The sequence below is a fragment of the Notolabrus celidotus genome, chromosome 19 (genome assembly GCF_009762535.1).
Source record: "Notolabrus celidotus isolate fNotCel1 chromosome 19, fNotCel1.pri, whole genome shotgun sequence".
Taxonomy (NCBI): domain Eukaryota; kingdom Metazoa; phylum Chordata; class Actinopteri; order Labriformes; family Labridae; genus Notolabrus; species Notolabrus celidotus.
The window spans coordinates 7,638,054-7,663,153 of record NC_048290.1 but is presented as its reverse complement, the minus strand read 5'-3'; the positions used below and the strand labels follow the sequence as shown (position 1 = coordinate 7,663,153).

The 25,100-nt window shown below is 45.9% G+C and overlaps 1 protein-coding gene across 1 annotated transcript; it reads right to left on the bottom strand.

Moving 5' to 3' along the window:
* Positions 1-438: 438 nt before the first annotated feature.
* Positions 439-25,100, bottom strand: notch1a (notch receptor 1a). The gene is made up of 34 exons (XM_034708921.1): positions 24,848-25,100; positions 23,522-23,603; positions 15,245-15,507; positions 14,817-15,155; positions 13,811-13,933; positions 13,475-13,708; positions 13,229-13,384; positions 12,959-13,144; positions 12,750-12,863; positions 12,022-12,135; positions 11,700-11,933; positions 11,495-11,605; positions 9,936-10,128; positions 9,467-9,612; positions 9,238-9,351; positions 8,492-8,611; positions 8,230-8,382; positions 7,910-8,138; positions 7,605-7,806; positions 7,334-7,487; positions 7,040-7,224; positions 6,780-6,912; positions 6,425-6,682; positions 6,218-6,330; positions 5,549-6,120; positions 5,020-5,460; positions 4,776-4,921; positions 4,471-4,684; positions 4,252-4,336; positions 3,995-4,157; positions 3,574-3,872; positions 3,325-3,472; positions 3,129-3,226; positions 439-2,973 (listed from the first exon to the last, which is right to left on the bottom strand). The coding sequence occupies exons 1-34, from the start codon at positions 24,903-24,905 to the stop codon at positions 1,735-1,737; spliced, it is 7,419 nt and encodes a 2,472-aa protein (XP_034564812.1). The 5' UTR covers positions 24,906-25,100; the 3' UTR covers positions 439-1,734.

The following is a 25,100-nucleotide window of genomic DNA, read 5'->3' as shown; positions in this document are numbered from 1 at the left end:
AATTAACATGAGCCTTGTCAAGAGTTCATTTGTAGAATGACTTTGCCTTCTTAATGTGTTTGAGACCATCAGTTGTGTTGTTCAGAGGTAGGGTTAGCACTCAATGGATAGACCTATTTGACTACTGTTGTAATCCATATTATGGCAAAACCAGATTATTTCATAGTTTTGATGTTTAAGTATTAAACTACAATGTGGAAAATAATTAAATGAATAAAAACCTTTGATCGAGAAGGTGTCTCCAAACTTTTGACTAGTAGTGTATATTAGATTAAAGATCCCAGTGGAAATAATCAGGATTTATTAAAGCAACAGCAATAATGCTGTCTTTACTTTGGTACTATCTGCTTACTACCACTAGAGGGCACCAGACAACCAGAGCTGAGGTGAGTCATGGAGTTTTTTCTGAGAATAATGAAGTACAGGTGAGGAGATATCTTAAAGTTTGACAGTAGCTTTTATTGAATCAAGACAATTTGTACAAAACATTTTAAAGCAGGAAATACTTTTTTGCAAACTACAACTTTGCATGGACATTGATTTTGAATTACATCTTTTCTTAAATCTTCTTTATCTCTGAATTAGTTTATAAAACATGACATTTAGACATCTTTCACCACACTCCTTTAATAAGCGCAGGTGATGTCATTTAACACGCACACACACGCACACACTCACACACAAAGGTCCCCATTTCATTCACGAAAAATGTTCTCCACCTTGAAAACAATTTTTTTCTATATATGAAATCTCACAAATATGCTGCTTTTCCTTAAGAAAAACCAAAATCACACTGGCACTATTTTAAACTGTGGCAAATGTAACAACTTTCTACGATAGGTCTGCTATTTAACACAGGTTAAACATGGTAACCATAATTACTGATTAGAGATGCAACATGAAAGAAAGAAACATTCTTCATTCATTATTGATCAGAAATCAATGACTCAGCACCAGCCAAGACCATTAATGAAAAATAGGCTCAGGTTGATTTGGATGCTTTTTAAACGCTCACTGCGAAAAACATCGCTCAACCTATAGGGGAAATTTTTCTGTGCTTTAAGGTCCCAAATCTCCAACGTCAGATATCCTCCGCCATCTTTACAGTTCTGCTGAAAGAAGACAGCGTAGCAAGCAACAACATGAAAGATGACATTTTTAAATACATATTTGATCATCATCTAACACAGACTCAGTGATAAGACTTAGTGAAATGTAGTTCAGTAACAAAACCTGCGTCACGTAAAAAGACAAAGAAGGTTAAGATATAATTAATTAATACTGAAAACTTTAAAATAATCTATACTCGCTGAAAAAAATCTGTACAAATATAACTCAATGTAATTCCCAAAAAATAAAATTTAAGAAGGTCGATGCATCAAAAGATTGAAATAAATCCAGTGAATAAAGCAAGACGAAACACAAATAAATAGCCAGTGTACACATCAAGGAGACTTTTCTTTTGATACACACTCCTTTAAAACAGTTTCTAACCTTACCTTTCATAACAGAACCAAATAAAACTTAAAAAAGCATAAATATAAAAGAATCTTCTTTATAATTCAGGTCAAAAAAAGCACATAAATAAATACAAAATTACTACAACGGTTCTTGTCGTTAGTATAAAAACTGACAATAAAAAAGGAGCACGTTCAGTCTTGAGAGTTTTGTCACTTGTCTCTTGTATGTTCAGATATTCTCCCCACGTAAGAGTTCCATCTGTTTTAAAAGTCTCTATTTGAACTGGTCTGGGATCAGATTCATCTGTGAGTGGATACTTGTAGGCGGGCTGGAGATGCCTTCAGACCAATCGGACATGTTGGAATGTGGGGACGAGCTAGACCACTGGTCAGGGGAGCCAGGGGAGGGGGTTAAAAACGGATGGTCGGGCACCTGTAGCTGATGGTTGGGTGTGTTGTCCATGGGGCCGGAGTAACTATGCTGGGAAGGAGGGGTGAGGAATTGAGTGCCGAGGATCTGAGTCTCCTGCGGCATTACGGTGTGGATTGGCATAGAGCGAGAGTTGTTTTGCTGCATGTCAGAGCCGTTCAGGTCTACGTTTGGGAAGCTCTGGTTGAGAGACTGGGCTGTGGCGGAGTTGGAGTTCTGGTGCTGGAGCTGCCGCTGCATCATATGCGCGGACGAAGCGAGGTGGCTGGTCTGCATGTTCTGGTAGCCCATGATTTGTGACAGAGTGGCAGTGCTGACGCCACTCAGAGCACCCATCATGTTGTGGGATACTTGTTGTGCCTGGGTGAAACCTCCTTGCTGGCCTACAACCGGGTGCATCCTGGAGACCCAGTCACACTGGCCTCCTCTGTTGCCACCTATGGATGTAACGCCCTGACCATTGGGGCTGGACACAGGCATATGGGAGAGGCGGGGTAAGGTAGGGTCATAAGACATACAGCCCATATCTTTACCCATGCTCATCTGGCCCATATGAGAGTCTCCATTGCCTTGAAGGTGATTCAAAGACATCGGAGGTGACTGGTGGTAGGGTGATGTCATCGGAGGAGAGGCCACATCAGACAGGTAGCAATGCGGCGACTCAAGGGAATCAACCGGGGAGAGGACAGCTGACGAGTCAAGCAAGTTACCCTTTCCATCTAAGGACTTCTTCTTCTTCACTCTACTATCTTTACCTCCATCCTTCCCTCCTTTACCAGAACTGAGTTTGCGAACCTTCTTGGCAGAGAGTGAGGGTTTAAGGTTGCTAAGATAGTCATTAGGGGAGCAAAGAGGTGGGGAGAGGCTGGACGTGCTCAGAGGACCATTGTGCAGCCCGGGACTCCTGACGATGTTGTACTCATCCAAAAGACGGACGATGTCATGGTGCATGCGCTCCTGGGCGATATCTCTGGGCAGCTGGTCAAGGTGGTCAGTGATCTCACGATTGGCAAGGTGTTCCAGGAGAACTTTGGCTGTTTCAAAGCTGCCCTCACGAGCTGCAAGGAAGAGCGGTGTCTCTTCCTAAAAGGCAGACCAAAAGAAAGTAAGAGATTAGGTACAGTGGTGAAAATGTATACGCCTCAATAAAGCATCAACTAAAAGCTGAGTGAAAAAAACAGTCTTAGCTACAACAAAACTATCAGATTGCTCCATCACAGTCTGAGGATAGAACGTACCTTGTTGTCTTGCATGTCTTTGTTGGCACCATTTTTCAGCAGCACCATAGCAGCCTCCACATTGTTTACAGCCGCGGCCCAGTGAAGAGCAGATTTACCTGTAGAGATAGTGACAAAGGAGAGGTTGATTATCAAAACAGCTCAGCACACAGAGGAATCTTTAAGGAATGTCAAAGGTGATGAAAACATTAACTACCAGAATCATCGGTGGCATTAGCGTTAGCATGGCAGTTGATAAGCTCTTCCACCATGCCATCCACCGCCAGACGGGCTGCCAGTATCAGTGGTGTTGTTCCGTCATGCATTCGGGCGTCAAGATCAGTGGCGCGGTTTCGGATTAAGATCTGAAAGGACAAACGCTTGTTTAGTTTGCTGCATCACAAACAGAAATCTAGAACAGGAGAGTTAGGAGACTCCTGTAGACTCCTGTAGAGGTAGTAGTTACCTGGAACACTCCCTGTGCATCAGCAGCCACAGCAGCATGAAGCGGGGTGCGACCCATGTTGTCCTGAACGTTGGCATCAGCGCTGGACTCCAGCAGGCGTTTGGCAGCATCAGAGCGAGCGTACCGAGCAGCCAGGTGGAGGGCGGTCTCGCCTGTGCGGTCAGTCTGGTTGTGAAGGTTGGCGCCTTGGTAGATGAAGTCTGAGATGATTTCAGCAGAGGGGTCTTCTTCCTCTTCACTGTTACCCGTCTCCAGGCCTCCGCCGCTACAGGAAGCGATCATCAGGGGTGTAAAACCATCTGAAAGAGGAAGCGAAATTATTACATAAGTTTCTGATCATGTGTTGGTCAGTTTTCCCAGACGATTTCATAATAATTAGGATTCATGTGATAGACTTCTGTCTAATATTAAGTGTACACACCTGGTCCTCTAACATTGACATCCATGCAGTCGTTTTCAATCTCTCCCTGAGGAGGGGTTGGGGCAATTGAAGCAATACGCAAATCAGCTGCATCCAGATGCTGCTGAGTCCATTTTCTGTGGTCAGTATTGTCACTCAAATCCAACATGGACTGTTCCTCAAACTGAAAGACACACCAATCATCCAACGTCAGCAACAGAAGTGCACAAAACAGCTAGACAATGTTGTGACAAATTTAAATCATTCTTCTGTCTTACCCTGAAGCGCCTGCAGTCTGGATCCTCATCGTCCCATTCGATTTGATTGTCATCCATAAGGTTGATGTCCGAATTTTTCATAGGCCTGTCAAAAAGAGGAGGCAGGTTGGATCAGTTACATGACACGAAGAACGCCAGATGATTAAGTGTGCTGCTGTGAGGTAAAGCTAAGAAAACACCCAGCTGCTGGTACACACAGCAGCTATTTCAGGCACTTACTTCAGTCCAACAGAGTCCTCTCCCAGCGGCTCTCTGCGTTTCTTCTTGCTCGGCTCGGACACTTTGAACCCCTCAGGGAACCAGAGCTGGCCGTGCTCTCTGCGCCTCTTACGGGACACCAGAACACCGAGGCAGACAAAACCAAGAGCGGCCAAACCAAGGAAGACGACGTACATGGGGTAGAGCTCTGGACCAGCGGGGGAAGGTCTCACACCTAGAAAGAAAGAACATGAATGTGAATCAGAAATTTTAATTTGTGACCACTTTAAGTGCATTCAAGAAAGGACTGTGGATAGGATACGTACTGGTGACAGCTTCGATGTAGGGAACATTGAGATTCCCACTGGATGCTAGTGCTCCAAGGAATGCAGCTACATCTGTGGCACTCTGGAAGCATTCACTTGACTGCTGGTAGCACTGACGGTTGTCGATCTCCAGATACACTACAGACCTATGAGCAGACATAAATGTTAATCCAACTATTAGCTGTTTTGTTGCTTAACCTAATATGGATACATTCTGCAGACAAAAATAGACAGTGGTGCCTACCCTTTGACTTGAGAAGGATCTAGTTCTCTGCGCTTCCGAGGGCTCACCATGGCGGACACACTTTCCTTCATCTGACCCAAAACACTAGCTGGCACGGTAGCCCACTCAGGCCAGCCTTCTGCAGAGCGCTTTAGCACGTTATGCTTCCCGAGGTCCTGTTCATTCCCGTAATAAGGGAAGATCATCGGTTCTCCTTTGGCATCACGGCGGAGCACCACGTTGGTGTGCAGAACGCTGCTGAGCTCTCTGAGGAAGGTTGACGAACGGTTTTTGAGCTGTTCTGGGGGGATATGAACCACCAAAACGAGGTGACCGTCTGCTAGCTTCTCGGGCATGTTGTTGGCACAGTCCAGGCCATCCCATTCGCATTCTGCATTGTTGCATCCTTGGTCACAGTGACCGTCTGCATAGTGGTCTTTGCAGTACTGATCATAGAGCGGGCTGGAAGAAAGGAAGGAGATTTAGTTAGTGCTGTTACTTGAGTTTCTGCAAGACGCCCACAAGATTCATTCATGTTTCTCAAACTTACTTGCACTGTCCTTCCTGTCCCTGACAATCAAAGCCATCGTAGAGACATCCAGGGCTGTTGCACTGGCCGTCACACTTCCCGTCGTTGAAGTAGCGCCAACACTGCAAAGCTGCCGAGCAGTTTTGCCAAGGATCGTCGAAATTAAGCGAGCAGTCTCCTCCATCCCAGCCGCAGGCATGGTTGTTGCACAGCGAGTCGCAGATATGGTTCCCTGCCCACTCGTCACACTGAGGAATCTCGCAGCTCACCTCAACTTTCGGAGGCGGGGTGATGTCCCGACCGAAACCTCCCACAAAGGAGTAGTCCAGGATGTGGCAAAGCAGGCCGTTGAAATTGCTGGGGCAGCTGCATTGGAAGAAAGGCGAGTCCGGTGTGATCTGGCATGTTCCACCATTGTAGCAAGGGTTTGAGATGCAGAGGCTGTCAGTGGGGGTTTGGCACTCAGGCCCGGTGAAGGTTGCTGGACACAGGCAGCGTGGGCTTAGGTGGCCTGACACACATGTACCACCATTCCTGCAATTGAGACTCCCGCAGGTGCGTGAATCATACTCGCAAGAAGAGCCAGTGAAGCCCTGGAGGAACACAAATGGAAAGGTTTTGATTATTGTTCTATACTTTAGAAAATAAGAATCTTTCAAGCATCTTGAAAGAGAGTGAAGCTGTACTTACAGGTGGACACTTGCAGATGAAACCATGAGGTGTGTTACTGGCGACAGCACATGTTCCTCCATTCCTGCAGGGTCTTCCTTTACAGCCGTCAAACACTTTGTCACATCGCTGACCTGTATGACAAGAGCAACATGTCACCATTTGTTCACCATTAATCCCCTCCAAAACTTTAAACTTTTTCTTGTGCTTCTAGATGAAGATCAGTACCTGTATATCCCGTACGGCATTCACAGCGGTAGCTGTTGGTGAGCTGAATGCAGTTGTACGACCCTCTTGGGTCACATGGGTCGGATAAACACTCGTTGACATCACCCTCACAGCGCTCGCCTACGTAGCCTGCTGGGCACACGCACTGGTATCCTCCTATGCGGTCCACACACCTGCCGTTGTTAAAGCACTTTGGCTCGTTGGTCAGTGGGTCGGTTGAAGGAGTGCAGTCATCCAAGTTTATCTCACAGTGGACACCTACAGAAGAAGAAAGGGTTAAGTTGGATCGATTTATAACCAGAATTTTTGTTATAATTTGTAATGCGTGAATGTAAATATGCGTGCATGTATATACCTTGTGTTCCTCTGGGGCAGGAGCACTTGTACGTGTTGATGAGGTCGATGCAGGTGCCTCCGTTCTGACAGGGCTGTGACTGACACTCATTGATCTCTTTGGAGCAGTTCACACCGTGGTAGCCAGGGACACACTGTTTCAGAAAAAGAAAATCAATTATAAGTTAACCTAAAATGTATTTGCTTCCACATTTTGACAACAACTCTCAATTTTCAACTCTCTCTTATTCTATTTAGATATCAAATCTCTGATCAACCTACCTCACAACTGTAGCCTCCCAGATAATCCGTACAGGCGGCTCCATTCTGGCAAGGATTTGGTGAGCACTCGTCCACTTGTTCCTGGCAGTAACTCCCAGTGTAGCCGGCCTGGCATCGGCAGTAATGCGTGTTTCCAGCATCCAGGCACTGACCTGAGTTCCTGCACAGGTGAGCCACCTCCACACCTGAAATCAACAAAGAGGGAGTTACAGAATGTAATATTTACATTTGGGGGTTCATCAAGTTAGTTAGCTCTGTCACATAGTGGGAGAAAGACAAGACTGGAGTTTGTACCTTGCTGTTTGGCTGCGACCTCGCAAGACACACTGGGAATGTCACAGTAGAGACCAGTCCATCCAGTCTGACACTGACAGGTGTAAGAGGCTCCCTGCTGCCAGCATGAGCCTCCATTTTTACAAGGGGATGAATCACACCAGCGCACAAGATTCTGTCAGGAGAACATGGAGAGAAAACTTTAATACATCTTAAATAATAATTCAAATGCAAAAACCAAATATCATCCGTTGGCCCACTGCCAATATGACAAAAGATAACTTCACTGTACCTGACAATTGACTCCAGTGTATCCATGGGGACAAGTGCATTTGTACGTCCCATAACTGTCAAGACAAGAGCCTCCATTGAGGCAAGGTTTGGAGTCACACTCATTGATATCATATTGGCAGTAGCTGCCGGTGAATCCAGGTAGACACAGACAGGTGAACGCGTTGATTCCATCCACACAGGTTCCCCCGTTGAAGCAAGAGCTGAACAAACACAAAAAAATGATTGTGTCAGAACATTATAAGACACACTTTGGGTTGATAAGGCGTCTGAAAGAAGAGACAGCATTCTGAGACGTTGAGCTACCTGTCAGTGCAGTCGTTGGTGTTGATCTCACAGTTGATGCCATTGAAGCCAGGAGGGCAGGTGCAGGTGTAGCTATTGACACAGTCGGTGCAGTTTGCCCCGTTCCTACAGGGGTTGCTCTCACATTCGTTTATATCCTGCTCACACCTGCCCCCACGGAAACCAGGCAAACACGTGCACGTGAAAGTGTTGATGCCATCGCGGCACAGACCACCGTTACTGCAGGGATCTGAAACACAGAAGAGAGGAGGTAAGATCACTCATTGTTTTTGTAAAGACAGACAATATGAGAACTGGCAGTGATGAAATGTGATCCTTACTTGGTTTGCAGTCGTCAGTGTCAGTCTCACACTTCTGGCCGGTGTAACCTGGCTGGCACTTGCACTGATAGCTACCCATAGTGTTATGGCAAACAGCATTGTTCCGGCATGGGCTCTTCACACATTCGTTGATATCAATCTCACATGTTTGACCTTTAAGAGAGGATAAGATGATTAGAGAAAAGTTGTTTACACTGCACATGTATTTATAGATGGGTATGCATTAAACACGGGACAGCAGAAGTGATGAACAGGTACATACCTTGCCATCCTTCAGGGCAAATGCAGGAGAAGCTCTGGTAGTCTTCTGACTCCTTGCAGACTCCACCATTTTTACAGGGTCTTGGGCTGCAGGGGGCCAGCAGGGTCTCACAGTTTTCACCTGGTGGCATAAAGGGTGATCATCAGTGTTTGCATTATGTCGTTAATACGGATCAGCTGCTTCAGAGTTTAATGTTTAACACTAAACCGCAAAATTCATATTTAGAAATCTGTGATCCCAAACTGCTGCAAAAGTTTGCTTTTCAGGAGTGACATAAATCCCAGTTTCCATCAACTTCCTTATCCATTTCCATGACGACTTAGCCAAACAGGAAGAGCCTTCCTATTTCCTGCTATTGTGTGCTCACAGACAGGAAACAGGAAGTGGGAACTGGGCTTGCAGCCGCCTCCAGCTCTCCTGCCCATGTTAGCCTTTTGTGCAATGTTATTCCAAAACACACACACACAAACACACACATGTATATATATACTGTTATCCCTGCAAAGCAGACTGGCTGTTCTTCCCTCACAGAAATGCCAAAAACAGACATCCCTGCTAGCGGCCACTGGCTGATGTTTTCTCAAACAACACAAAACAGGACAGGATCAGCCTTCTGTGTTGAAAATGGAAGATTGCCTCCAAAGTTTTAGATAAGTGCAAACAGCTGAGTAAGCAATGAACCAAATTAAACAACACAGGGAGTGGTCCTGGTCTTTGGATGAAAATGAATCAGCTTAATGTCGTACCAGTGTAGGGCAGCTGACAGTTGCACTTGTATCCGGCCACATCGTCGATGCAGGTGCCCTGGTTGAGGCAGGGGTTGGAGGCACACTCGTTTATGTTAGTTTGGCAGTTAGGTCCTACAGTGGTGGGATTAGAGAGCACACTGGGGTTAGATACAAGCTAACAAGGCACACAATCACCCTTAGTGAGCTATAGCAAGAAAGGCACTGAAAAGAAGGGGTTATAACTGACCGGTGAAGCCTGCTCTGCATGTGCAGTGGTATCCGCTGGTCATGTCTTTGCAGGTTCCCCCGTTCATGCACGGGTTGGACTCACACTCGTTGTTGTTGATGTCACAGTTTGGACCGCTCCAGCCAGAGTCGCAGGTACATTTGTAGCTTGGGGACAAAAGAAATGTCAGTGTTAGTGTTTTTGCATTCAGATTTAGAGCTACAACAATCAATCATTTAGACATTACTCTGTGAAATAACATTCACAGTCAACTATTTTGATACTTTTCCAAGCATTTGCTAGTCAGAGCATCTTAAAGCTCCAGTAAGGAACTTTCTGTTTGGCGCCCCTTGTGGACAAAGCGATATCTTGGTCTCTTTACTGATTTTGTCCTGCAAATAATCTCATCCTGCTTTCTTTGAACAAGAAGATGCATCACACAAGATGCAAATTCAAAGACTGATTCATGGTGTTCTTATCCCAAACTCACCCATTGATGAGGTCCTGGCATCGTCCGTGGATGCAGGGGTTACTCCCACACTCATCCACCTGAGACAGACATGTGGCGTCGTTGTAGCCATCTGGGCACAGGCAGGTGTAGCTGTTGATGCCGTCCACGCACGTTCCACCATTGTGACAGGGGTTGATGGCACACTCATCGATGTTGATGTTACACATTGATCCTAAAAGAGGGAAATATAAGACTTTAGGACAATAAGGCACATGTTGCATGTATCAGTTAGCATTATTTTAGGAGTGTTTTAACATCAAAAGCAGAGAGGAGTTGGAACGTTTGGGCTGGAATCAAAGCCTAATAGGTTTTTCTTCTAAGTGCCTCCCACTGCATGCTTCCTGATTGAAGACGTAGATTGAAAAATAACATCACTGGCCATTTTGAAAGCCTCACAGCTGGACTCTTTGCTCTCTGGTGTAGTATTCTCTGGGCCTTTTTAATCTGCTAGCTGAGGTGCACTCTGTGGCTTTAGGACAATAGAAAGAGGTAACTCTAAAGACTCCCTGAACATTCAACAGGCAGAAGCTGTACGAGCCTCAGTGTGAGGCTATCTTGGCGGCCCCTAGAGGCCCCTCAGCCTCTCCTCCATTGATTGAATGGGGCCCTGCTGAATAGGCAGAAGGAGGGTTTCAGCTGGATCTGCTAGAGGAGGGGGGGGGTGACTGCAGCTACTCTCCCTATTCAGACACACACACTACCCCCCGTCCAGGGCTGTTTACAGGCACAGAAGGCCAGACCATTTTCACACACAGCCGAGTAACAATTAAACCCCCCTCTGATCCCTTACCCACCCCCCCACCCCTCCTCCTCCTCCTCCTCCTCTGCTCTTCATCAATCAGGAGGGGAGGGCCCAACTGCCTGATCTTCAGCCACAATAGTCCTCTGTCCCTGTGTGTCTCAGTCCCGCCATGCCCTCCACGCTCACCCCGTCAGCACAAAAAGATGGAGGGGAGGAAGAGGAGGAGGGATGCACAGAAGCCTGAACACACACACACACGTACACCCACACACTTGTCCTTCCCTGCCCCCTTTCTCACATAATCAAACAGCCACTACCGGTCAGAACCGGCTTGGTTGGGCCATGAAAGGGAGGAAGACAAGTGTGGTACACTTGTTTGGGTAAGACTTAGACGCTGAAGGTTTGTATTCTGGTGAATAACAAGTGGATGTGTGTCAGTGAAGTAAATCAGGTAAGATGTGTGTGGGATTTGTCACGCTGTTATGCACATAAACATCAGCTGTATGACTACAGGCCAGGCTCTCTGCCTTTTAAAGTATCGCCTTACAGACTCACCGTCACAGCCTTTTCAAAAAGCAAACAAAGTTAGTGCTTTGTGTGTGTGTGTGTATGTGTGTTTCAGGTTGGGGACTGTGTTCCTTTTTTCTACCCCCGCATCCCCTCTTAGCACACAGGCAACCTGAAACCATTGTTCCGCAGCAGTGGACCCGCCAGCCACCTGTCCTACCTGCCCCTCCCAACACTCAGGGGACCCGTCCCCCTCCTTTGCACCTGTATAACTCCTCCCATTGCTCACCTGTGTAACCTGGCTCGCATGCACACTCGTAGCCATTGATTTTGTCGATGCACCTCCCGTAGTCGCAGGGTTGGCTCTTGCAGTCATCGAGGTTCACCTCGCAGTTGAAACCTTTAGATTAAACACATTTCAGCAAATTATTGAAGGAAAATCTTTTACATTTTACAGGAAAAGACGAGGATGAAGGGTTTGGAAGAAGTCGTACCTGCAGTGCCTTTGGGGCAGGCGCACATGTAGGTGTTCTCTCTGTCCTGACAAGTGCCACCGTTTTTACAGGGCTGGCTTATACACTCGTTGATGTTGGTCTCACACAGACGACCGGTGTAGCCAGGGCGGCAGTAGCAGGTAAAGGAGGCCAGGCCATCCTTACAGGTGCCGTAGTGGCAGGGGTCAGAGTAGCACTCGTTGATGTCAGTCTCACAGTGCTGACCTGTGTAGCCTGGAACACAACAGAGTAAACATTTGATTAAATAACGGCAACATGTTCGATGATGCATTAAAAGTGAGAAAACAACTGTGGGGTTTACCTTCAGCACACTCGCAGGTGTACTTGTTCGGACCATCCGTGCACTTGGCTCCATTCTTGCAGGGCGTGCTGGCACACTCATCTATGTCCACCTGACACAGATTCCCTGAGAAACCTGCACGTGCATTGAGAAGATAACAAGTTAAAGCTAGTTGCACTCTGTGATTTACAGGCTACAGCATGCTTAATGCTAACATGGAGTACAGAAAGCCTCATTTGCATCTGAAGTAGGTCTACAGGACACTGAATGTCCTAACGAACCATTCCACAACACTCCTTCCACCTCCACCCCCCCCCCCCCCCCCCCCCCCCCCCTCCCCTCCTCCTCCTCGGCTCTCACTGTGCAGTGAAATCTCTCTTTCAAACCACAACACAATGGTCTCCAGCTTACCGGTAATAAACCAATCCCTGCCCCCGGATTTTGGCGCTTAAGCTCTTACTCAAACCTTCGTGCCCGCCAAATATGCTAATGTTCCCGCGACCTGATCCACCCTGCCCTGTTCACCCCTGAAACCCTTCAGTGACACTATTAGAGGCAGTAAATCATTCACACTCAATCTGTGAGCCGTATATGGCGTGCTATACTCATTGACAGCTCAGTTAATGATCCACCCTTTTATAGCCCCCCTTGGCTGCTCCCACTGACTGAGGCTATAAGAGATGAAGAGGATACAACAATCTATTCCTTACACTTCCATCATCTTTAACATTCTCTCATGCTTTTCTCACCTTTGGGGCACTCGCAGTGGAAGGAGTTGATCTTGTCGATGCACTTTCCATTGTTGAGACAAGGTTGGCTGGCACACTCGTCTGTGTTGATGTGGCAGAACACACCCTCATAGCCTGAAATCCCAAACACAGACAAGAGTTAGTTTTCTTGGGTTTTTGAAGTGGTCCATATCTAAAAAGATACATTTAACTGTCTCTAATGCTCTTACCGGGCATACAGATACAGTGGAACCCTCCGATCTGGTCTAGGCAAGTGGCGTCGTTATTGCAAGGATTGGACATGCATTCGTTGACGTCCATCTCGCAGCGTGGTCCTTCATATCCTTGGGGACACTTGCACTTGAAAGAGCCTTTGGTGTTAAGGCAGCGACCGCCATGCTCACAGGGGTTGGCACCTGTAACATTTAAGGCATGAGATGTTATAACACCTGATCATTCAGCAAATAGCAGAGGAGCAAGCAGATGATTGTAGGACATACCGAGGGAGCACTCGTCAATGTCCAGGTTGCAGGCTGAGCCAGTGTAGCCAGGCGGGCACGTGCAGATAGCTTTGCCGTTGACCGGGTTGGTGTCACAGTTGGAGCCCTTTTGGCACGGGTTGCTGATGCAGGCGTCATCAAGGTGGCACAGCAAACCTAAAGGAGAAAAAGAAAGTGTTTTATCCCTGTTCTAAGATCTGCATGTGCAATATAGTATGTTGGAGGAGGAGCTAGAGTCGGTCGTACCTGTGCTCCCATGAGGACACTCGCAGAAGAAGGAGGCGACACGGTCGTGGCAGGTAGCGCCATGATAACAAGCAGCGCTGGCACAGTCGTCGATGTTCTCGCTGCAGTCATCTCCCGTCCATCCGTTGACGCAGACGCAGTGGTAGCTGCCGTGAGTGTCATGGCACGTCCCTCCATTCTGGCAAGCGTTGGGCATCAGCTCACACTCGTCCACATTCTCAGTGCAGTACTGACCTGGAATGATTTGAAACAGGCAATGTGAAGAGAATATTTGTGTGCCTTTTTGATTCAGTTAGACTCAAGAGAACTCAGGTGATTCTCTGAGCATTAGCTCACCTGTGAAATGAGGCGGGCACTGGCAGTTGTAGGTGTTCACACCATCCACGCACACGCCACTGTTCTGGCAGTTGTGACCCGGACAGTCGTCGATGTTATGCTCGCAATGAGGACCTGTGAAGCCTGAAACAAAAGGGAGCAGAGAGAAGAAAATGAGAATGGTGTGGAGTAATAAAGATCAAGCAACATTTATTTTAAGTTAATAATCAGACCCTTCTTCCTCTCCTTATCACACTGTGCACTTAAGCAAATAGATAAGCCCTCTACATCCTCGTGGCCGATTGTTTTAGCGCCCAGTAGATGACAGGCTAACTTGCCTCCTCTTCAAACATCAAAGGCGTGAGTGGGTGTTTTACAGCCTTGATAGTCTGATTAACTATCAACCAAGAGCTCTGCAGGTGCCCGTGCCGCTTCTCTATCTCGCTGCATTCCAGCACAGATACCCACAAGAAAGACACAACGTGGGTTAAAGTTTAATCGCATGAAAGCCCTCATAGATCTAACAGCTCTTTTTGTGGTTGTGCAGAAGAGGCTGCTCAATTAAAATTTCAGAGAAATCAAAGTTTCTGTTCTTCACAGCGGCTGGAACAAGAGCAAAAAAGACTAACTTGAGTCTCGCACAACACTACAACTGATTCCAACACAGCCACGCCAAGCAGGCAGAGTGTCGGTGTGGCCTCATGAATGCAGTGTGTTCCTATCCATTTGTGTGTATGTGCATACACATGTTGCAAGGGGCTGGGTGGTGGTTATCAGAAGGAAATGTCTGCATCCTGCCAGTAGAGGCTGGCAGGGGGAGATGGTGAGACGGAGGGGGGTAATGAGAGATTACTCGTTCCACTCCGTCAGATTTTACTACAACAACAGACTGGTTTGTGGGTCAACTGATGTAATCAGAAAACAAAAGTGTTTCATTGTTGCACTAGACATACGCAACACCATATGTCAGCTAAAAAAACAAACAGTGTCATTCTTTAATCCTGTTGAAGTCTACTTTTTGTCTTACCAGGCAGACAGCTACAGTCGTATGAGGTTTCTCCCTTCTGCACACACGTGCCTCCGTTCTGGCACGGTGACGGGCTGCAGGGCATGTAGGTGTTCTCGCAGTGTTGGCCTGTGTACTCCTGAGGGCAGCGACAGTGGTAAGAGCCTACCTCATTCACACACACACCACCGTTAAGGCAAGGTGTGGGAAGTGAGGCGCACTCATTGACGTCTTGCTTGCAGGTTTGACCGTGGAAAGCAGGTGGGCAGGTGCAGATGTAGGTGGAGTCGAAGGCAGAGCACTGGCCGCCATTTGCGCATGGATTGGAGGCACATGGGTTGGCGAGCTGGCAGGATTTCCCTAGAGATTAAACAAGACGATAGAGTTATTAGTCACTGTTATTCATGGTGGGGAAAAAAGTGATGGGATAAAAGTTTTTGAGCACGTACCTGACCACCCAGGAGGGCAGCGACATCGGTATGCAGTGAGGGTAATGAGATCACATGTCCCCCCATTGCGACACGGGGAGCTCATGCAGGCGTGGTTGGTGGGGGTCAGGCATAGCCGGTCACTGAACCCAAGGCGGCACACGCACCTAAAATCAAAGGTGTTGCCATGGGAAACAGCTCGGCATTCGCCGCCATTTCTGCAGGGTGATGGGCTGCATGGGTTTGGAAACTGGCAGCGGTTGCCTACGTAGTCACTGGAACACCTGTGAGCAGACAGAGAAGTGGGGACGATTAGAAAACCAGGGTCTTTTTTTTTTTTTAATTTGAAATCATGGGAACAATTATCAGAACAAAAGGGAGCGAAAGAGTGGAGAACGGATGGAAGAGGGGGGGGGAGTAAAAGTTTCCCGCTCAAGCAAGTCCCAGTGCAGCGGGCTAGGGGAGGGGGACGGCGTGTTGTTCTAGTGTGTCTCTCTGGATTAGACTCCCTCAGAACCTTGAAAACACATTCTGCCGGGACAACAGACGCCACAAAAAAAAGTCTAGTCGCAACAGCCCATTCCCATCTACCTTTCCCCCTCACGCTGTCCACACTCATCCATATTGATTCTGGAGATCAAGGGGACTGTGCCGACTTTAGTTGTTCCGTTTGAAGCCCTGGAATCAGGCCCTAAGCCCCCGTTTGCTTCCCTACTATCCACACTAAGGATGGAAGCTGCCACAGTCACATAGCTCAGTTCGGGTGAGGAGAAACAGAATCAGAACTGGCTTTCACTTCAGCAGAAATCTCTGAGATTGATGTGTAAAGTGTGCAGAAAATGTTAACATCATGCGTGTGGGGCATTTAAAGTCACAGAAATGTGTTTATGTTTGAATCGAGGCTTGTGTGAGAGTGTGTAGTTGCACGTACAGGCCAGTGTGTGTTTATGTGCACAGGATGGCATCTGTTGGCCTCCGAGTAACTCCACAGGGAGCAGGTGCGCATGTTAATGAAGGCAGCTGTTGGACAGGACTCCTCCTCCTCCCCCCTCCTTATCCCTCCTTCTACCTCCCCCACCTCCCTCCTTCCCCTCTGTCCCCTTGTCAGATGGGGGTGCTGACAAACCAACCTCTCCTCCAGGGACATAAAGGACCCATGTGAAGTCAGCTGTTGCAACTTCTGTCTCCTCACCCCCACCTCAGTCACGAAACTCATTCTTATTTCCTCTCCTCTGTACCTCTTCCCCTTTTAATTTCCTATTTTCAGGCTCTTCTTTCCCTCTTCTCTTTTCCCTGTTTCTGCTTTAGCTCACATTTAGCTTTTCATTGCTGTCTTTTCTCATTTCTCTCCCATGAGGCCTTTTTTTTTTACAGCTCCCAGCAATTTACTTTTTACAGCGTTTCCCTTATGTCACACGGGAGTGCTGAAAACTGACTTGTTGACTTAGTTAGGTGAGACCAATCAGAGAGTTTTTAACAGTCTCCTGAGCCCCACAGGGGGCCCAGACAGTCGCAATTGGCAGAAGATTGTAAAAGCATTTTGGTTTGCTTTGATGTTTCCCTGCTTCCCGTTTTACTTCACCATGAAAACACACTGAGCATCAACAAGGACACGCACTCTTTCTGCCCCATATCACAATCTCTTTTCCGAGGTGTAATGAGACAGATGTTATTAACAGGGTGTGCACCCGTGTGTGTGTCATCCCACGCTAACTGTAATAGATCCTCTTTGTCCTGAAGTCAGTCCGGTCTGAGATAAAGATCCACCCACATGCTGAAAAGCCAAGCAGCACACACCACGGCAACAGGTCTCTCCCAGCGCTGCAATGTCCCCTCAGGCCGGAGCAGATGCTTCCCTGACCTCTGACCCCAAACACTTTTGTGACTCTGGGACGGCCTCTTTGCCTTCTCTCCCCCGCTGGGCCTGATCTACCATCTGCCACACTGGGGGTGACTTTATCCTCCGACACAAAGCCAAACACACTGTGCGCTGGAAATGCCACCGCTGTGGAAAATGTTATGTAAATGGATGACACGAGCGTACAGTAATAATGTCAGTGAGTACGACTTGTACACTCCTGGTCTTTAGTTCACCTCTTTATACAAGCAAAGCAAAATGAATATGCATCACCTTGTTTAACACTCACTCCCCCTTTTTTCTCTTGAAGTGGCCATTTGTCTAAGCACTTTCCCTCTCATTTATTTTGTCTAGTTAGCTGATGTTCCTTTGAATGTGTCCAATCATTAGCCAAGCGCTGACCTCTGAGTACACATCTGTTAGTAAGAACATAGAAGTGTATCTCTGTTTGAAGAAATGAGGAAAGTAATGGGGCAAGCTGGCTCCAAACTCCCACCACACTGTGTGATCTGCTCTTTACTTGAATCAGTGGGTTTGATAATTTAGTGTGAGATCAAGACTTCAAATGAAAGCATGAGTAACAGCCACGAATACCAGAAATCTTTAGTCCTCCGCCCACAAATCAATTTCCCTTGAACACATTAAGACGGCATATGAGGAACTTGTTTCTTATCTGTTTATCCATCCCTCTCTTTCGGCCTGTGTCAATATCTCTCTCTTGATCCAGCTGGTCCTGGCAGATGGCCTCCCACAAATGAGCCTGGTGCTGCTCAAGGTTTCTAGCTTCTCTAGTTTTTTCCCTGCTGCTGTTTCAAAATGCATCTTTATTAATATCACAAAGGGTACAGTCTATTTCTAAAGTATCATGACATAACGTTTGAAGTGATTTGGTGCTATATCCCAGTGAGCACTAACCAAGATTTCACTTTTGTAGTTGGTTGAAAGCAGTCAGAAATCAGGTCTGGACTAAATTTCAACCAGTTTTAACCGGTTATAGACGGTCATGACATAATTGTCTCAAAATACACACTACTATCTCTCGTGATAATGATTATTTCATGATTTTAGGGGTGAAAAAAAACTCAGAAGTGATGTTATTACTTCATAGTTATTTCAGCTATAGTCTAAGACCTGTCTCCATACAGACCTAGTTTCAATGCATTGTGTTGTGTGATGTTAACAAAAAGGTTCTGAGCCATTGTAAAGAGAAAGTTTTGAACTTCCCCAAGAGACTAAAAAAAGAGGGCTGTGCATGTGCTGCACATCTTTGTCTACAAAGATGTATCAACCCCTGTTGACTACTATCTGATAGATGATAACGTTTGTAAAAGCTGCATGGCTGATAGCAGTGAGCCAGTGACCATTGTGTAGGACGCCATAATAATGCATCCTGCTACCCTATTCTTATAGTTCGTATTGGTGACTGTTTTGTTCTATAATACAGTAATTTAACCTGCAATATGGTTTCATCTGTAACCAATGGAAAAATGTTCACTGGGACGAATAATGATTGATTTCTCAAAATGTGGTGTTAGCTTTTTGAAAATTAGTCTTGCAACTTGGATCCCACACATTTAGTGTATCCTTTTAAAAGGTCTCATAAAGACATCACTTTCAAAGAGATTTAGCTATTTCCAGTCTCACTTTTCAAAAGGAGCAAAGAGGAGAGGTTTATGAGGGTCAGTCCCAGTGACAAGGACTGGACACCTGCTTGACTAATGACTGTGAGATCACTTTCACGTACTCAAATACCAGTAAACAAACACTGAGACCAAACTTTCCACAGGATGGTTGAGTGATCCACCTTTTTCTACAGGCGGCTGTTTTTACCCAGAACTGTACTGACTCCTGGAGTCAACAAATCCATTCACATGACAACATTTCCATGACATTCTGAGTTTGCTGTCCTTGCTTGCTCTTATAGCAGTTATACAACGTTGTAATTTGGTCAGACAAGGGATAATGAGCAGTAACTCTCCTTCTATACTGATAACATTGTCTGTCATAAATGTAATCAAAACATAGATACAGAAACATGCACACATACACGTATACATCTGACCCATTTACCCCACTATCCCATGCCTCCTGCAACATTGACCTCCTGATAGAGTTGGTGTTTGTGCATTTAACAGCCTGCGCTCGAGCCTGTGAACTTTCAGCACCCACTACAGCCAAATAGACTGTTATCTCTGCCCTGACAGCAGAGCTTTGATCGGCCTGCACTGAGGATATCCAGACTCACTGGATCCTGTTCTAACCCAAGTCTACTAAGAGGCCCACATCAGCGCTTAATGTACAGAAATATTTGTATACATATGAAACATTTCTCCACAGTAGTCAAAATTTCATGTCCCATCATCTTCATTCATTGCTTCATTAGGGGGGCCCTGGCATCTCAGGAATGGGCCCAACCAGGGGAGTGGAGGCCTTATAGCTTAAACCCCAATAAAGGCCCAACACCAGCAGGCACACTTGACCCAGCAATGCTCTCGATTCGCTTAAGCCCATACCAAGCTGAGCTTCAGCAGAGACCTTCATGGTAATCCTATAGGAGGACAAATGAAGAGCAGCATTCCTCAAGAGAGAGTGGAACATCTTTTTGGTAGTGCTCTAGACCGCCTTTACGGTTGAGACATTTTATCATCAATATGCAACACCAGACAGCTCTGTGCAAGGTCAGAGAGGTCTCACTTCACCAGCCACGCCTGACTTTCAGTCAATTTTCTACCACAAGTCTATTTTCGTCAGACGTCTTGCAGCATCCGAAGCATGTAGCGAGACAGTTGAGATGTTTTCGGAGTTTATTATTAACAGCCACCTCAGACCAAAACAGTGTCTATTTCAGCAAAGCAGCATCAATAGGCGCTCAGTCATGCAAAGGCAGAGTTTGAGGGCAACAACCTTTCAACCTCACGATGCCCTCATTACTGTTTCAGAAATGGAAACTAAATTTGACTCACGCAACGCTGTGCCCTTACACATTTTTGAGCTGCCTACATAGCAAGACGACTACAGCACCATGGGAAACAGGAAGCCCCAGACCTTCAGATAACCTCTCACTTTGCAAAGCTGTGTTCGGCATACTTCCTTGTTATAATAGCTTGTTTTTGTATCTTAGTCTCTACTACCATAACCACAAACTGAATTTCACTTTTGTGTCTAGACTGTAATCTGATTTAACCAGCCTATTGTTAATTCAACTGTGGAAGTGTGATTCGTAGAAGAAAAAAACAAAATTGCACCCTTAAAAAGCCTCAAAAAGTTGCAAAAGAAGGGGGGAAATGGGAAATAATAATAACAAGACACTATTGTATTCGAAATAATAATAATTTGAATCTTGAACATGTTTTAAGGCCAGATTGCTCTTTGCGTTCAGAAATGAAATATTCATTAACCACTTTAGTTTTAGTAACTAAACAAATCAAACACACAGCTAGCTTAAAGTTGCTAGACACATTTGGCAGAGTAGCAGTTGCTTACAAGCCACTTGACATTTTGCTCCAGTAAAAATCAGTATTTTGTTATGTGTAAACACTTGTTTATTTATATATCAATTATCTATTTTATAGACACATCTAAAAACCAAGCCAAACCCAAAGCTAGCTTAAATCAAGAGTGCCACGAGAAGCCAAGGCTAGAAACGGAAGTCCACTTTTTTGGGGGTTGGGCTTAAAGTACTTTACTCTTTTGTTTGCTTTGATTGATCAAAGTTGTTAAAAAATGTGCCAGTAAAGTCAGTGATACAGAAATAGTATTGCTTAAAACTAGCTAGCCAAACTTGGCAGTTGCAGTAGTTTACCCGCCACCACAGCTTTTGACGCTCTCGAAATTCAGTATTTTGTATTGTTTGTTTACTTTTTTATTATATATTTAAAATAAAACATGTAAAAGCGTAACCAAATACGCAGCTAGCTCGACTCAAGAGAGCCAACACAAGCTAGCTAAGACAGGCTGTCCACTGCTTTTGACTTTTGTTTTCCAGATATGCTAAAACGCAGATAGCCAAGCTTGGCAGAGTTGCAGTAGCTTACCTGCCACCACAGCACCAAACCACTTAAACCCTTTTGCTTTTCATCACTGCTCTCAGCCTCTGTAGGGCTGATATGGGTGACATATGTAACAAAAGCTGAGCCCAATTATCCTTGAGGTTAAATTTACAGCAATTTAGTAAACAGGACACAAGCCGGTTCCTGTTTTCAGGAGAGATCCATAGGACAGCTGAGAAGATTTAAAGTAAGGGTGACTAATTTTAGAACCAGGAAGGACAGCAAACATCCTTTCTGCAGGAAGGAGGCTATGGGATACTAGTTTTGTTTCAACATGGACTTAATTCCTCTAAACCCATCCATAAGACATCCGATTACCGCAGTTTACACCAAGCCTAACCTTGTTCTCTATGCCAACATGTGATTTCACTCTCTGTGCTCACACTCGTGGAAACTAAACTCAGAGAGGATTTAAATGTACCTTAACACTCAAACCTGTCCCCATATGCCTAAACAACAACCGCAATGCACAACTTGACTCAATGGGAACTTTTACAAAAATGATGTGGGTTTAGAGTGTTCTAGAAATTAAACTCTGCCATCTATTTAACATAGTTTGACTGGAAATGAACATCTAACCCTAGCACAACTCATCCCCAGTCTGAATCTAGGGTGAGGGTTTCCTGGATTGGACATACAGTATAAGCATTTTTTTCTACCTTGAAACAAGTATGCAAAAACATGTTTCCCCACACAGGGCCTTTCCACCTCGGTCACCGTACAGTCTAAACGGAAAATGCTGGTTTGTGTGACATGAATTTGAAAAAAAACCCCCAGCCTATTGAAAGCCCCTCCTCCGTGCAATAGACGCTTTACTCTGACCCCTGGTGACTCCTGTTGAATCTTCCATTGCAACTCATGACTGATGGCTGCCTTGCTTGGCAGGGATGAATGATTAATGGCAGGAAAAGCAAGGAGGAAGAGAGAGAGAGAGCGCGCAGTTCGGTGAAGTGATGCTCTCATCCTGTCTTTTTTTTTTGATTGGACTGAGCAGAGGTGGGGACAACAATAACAGCTTTGTGGAAGAGAGAGAGGGTGGAGGGAGAGTTTCTCTGTGTGTGCACACGTGTGGGAGTCCGTGTGTGTGTGGGGAGTGTGCAGATTAGATATCGTGAATTGGTGGCCCTAGGCTAGCAGTATGGGCCCTTCAATAGCTCCCCCTTGTTCTCTGCAGACCAGAGAAGCGCCTGCCATGACCAATAAATGGCCTGAGGGTAAACCAGGCCACCTCTGAGCTTCTTCACAGATGGATGAAATTGATGCCACAACTGTAAATCACAATTAAATTTTCAAAGTGCACAAAACATATGGCTCCCATTGGGACCAAAACCCCCCACTTTCCCCTCAATTAGGTCTTCTTGCACAAAAAAAGATTCAAGGTGAGTCAGCCTAAATGTAGGTTAGCATCAACAGAATATGTTAGCAAATTAGGTTTCTCACCCACAAGCTATTAACATCAATACAGCCAAAACAAATAGCCCACAATCTGCCTCTCTGCCTGTTCCCACTTGTTTGCCTTCAAATTTCTGCACTTTATTCCAATTAATCTCACTCTCTTGACATCCAATCCAATTACATTTCACAGCCATCTGGCTTTCTAATGGAGATCATAAGCGAGTGAGGTTGGGGGTGGAGGGGGAGAGGGTAGTTCCATTCAGAAAGCAGGAGACAAGCCTCTTGGAGACAGGGAGGGGTGGGGGTTTGTGGCAGGGGTTTGGTGTGTGTTTGTGGTGTTTGGGGTGGCTGTGGCATGATGGGAAGCCCCACTCAGATTAGTCACACAGCATTATTCTGACTGCAGGACAATGGGTGACGGGCGGCAGGCGAGCCCCAGCTGTCGTCCATGAAAGGGCAGAAAAACAAGATTTAGGACTGGACGCGTCCTCTCACTTTGCTTGGGGTCTTGCATTTATTAACGGGGTCTACTGATGTGGGGGGGTTGTAGGGTGAGGGGCCCTTTGTCCAACTACTCTCTTGGAACTTCACTCTCTTTTTATTTCTTCACATCTTACACTCTTTTCATTTTCGGGAATGTGTGCAGAGCTGTGAAGAAATGTGGCTCCTGGAGGGGTACCGGAGCACACACCGGAGCAGAAGAAAACTCAAGGGCCCCTGGTTGCTGGGTGCAGGGGCCAGCTCTAAGGCTGGAATGAAAGGAGGGATATGCGGCCCCTTTTCTTTCCAAACCAAAAAGCACTTTCAAGTAGCAAAAAAAAAATTACACTACACTGCACCTCTAATGCTGCAGAAAATACAAAGCACACACATAAAATAAATGGTGCACACAAGAGCAGAGGCAAGACAACAGGAAGTGCTAATGCTTTGTGGTGATCTGCAGTGCAACTCTACTGCATCGCTTCAAGTTGCGGGTACCTTTTCCTTATAACTTACTTGCATTCTCCATTTCCATTGGAGGTGGCTTCACACCATCCTCCATTCAGGCATGATTCAGTGGGCAGGGAGCATTTAAGACCTGTTGAGAACAGAAAAATAAAATTAAAACAAATCAAAACATAACTTCAGAATACAGGAGGTGAGTGAGCCATCTGCTCTCTTAAACTATCTGTAAGGATTAGCAAGGCTTATGTCATAATCTGGGAATTATTCATAAGTGAAATTATTTAATTCATCTTTATTCACAGGAATTTCTTTTTTTTTTAATGTACGCACACACTCGCGCGTGCACACGCTGATCTATAATTAATTTGTTACACAGTTGTCCATGGGGGATATTGGTTGGGAAGGAAAGCCCTGTTGTGGACACCGGTGAGGGCAGCAGAGCGCGTGGTGCGTGGCTTTTTTTTTTTTCTTTTCTTTTTGGGATGAGGTGGAGGGTGGGGGTGGGAGGGGGCACGCTTTTGCGGGGAAAGCGCAGCAGCTGCGGGGCTCAGAGGCGGAACAAAAGAAATCAGAGTCCAGCACGAGCCATAAAACACTCTCCTCGGGCATTGTTTACCGGCAGACGGGAATAACAGCACCTCCTCCACCCCCCACCTCACCCACAACACTCTCCCACACATGCAGACAAAAGGTGCCCCCACCCTCTACCCCCCCTCTTCCGAGCGTCCCCCTGCACCAACACACGCACCAGCTCCTATTATCACCCCCCCCCCCCCCCCCCCCCCCCCCCCCCCCCAAGACCGGCTCTTAGAGCAGCTTGAATAAAACTTTACCATGGTCTAAACAAGTTATTCTAATAATCTATGAATTCAAGATTATTAATACAAATTTGTTCCAAGACAAAATAGCAGAAATGACGCGTTTGTGTCCCTGTAGGAAGTTTCTAACTTCTGCTTATTGCATTTAAAGTATGGAGTGGATTGCACTCTATGTTGGAGCAGACACAGTAAACAGTTAACTTGTGTAGAGAGTCTTTAACAAGCGTACTCTAGGGGAAGTCAGCAGCCAAACGCACAGGGGCACTTGGCTCCTGCACTTGTAGTAAACTCATTCCCACGATCAAAACTCGCGCTCACAAGTCAGAATAAAGTTTATAAGACAGTCGAAAAGTATCCAACATCCTTCCCTTTAGTCCTTACTATAATTTATACGTTGGTAAAATTCAATACTGTTCAAACACATGCTGATATTGATACTTTAGTAACTTCTTCAAAGCCTATAATTTAAATAGTGCCAGTTCTCTTTCTCATCCCCAGTCACACTCTGCACTTAATCTCTAATTCTCTGCAGACAAGCTCTCAGAAACACTTTCTTTACCTTGTGTGATGACGATCGCAGGAATCAGAAATGATAGTTTCACAAAGAAACGATACATTCCTCCTGTTCAACTTCACAAATGCCGTTGACTCCCACGTAGGGTGCGCATAGATCCGCAGTTTGGTACTCCAGATGTTCTCAAAAAAATATCCTCAGCAAAAGGAAAAGTGAGTAAATCCAGCAGAGAGAGAGCAAAAGTCTTCAAGAGGGCTCTGCTCATAGATGTTAACCTGCTGCTTTCCGAGTTCTCAAT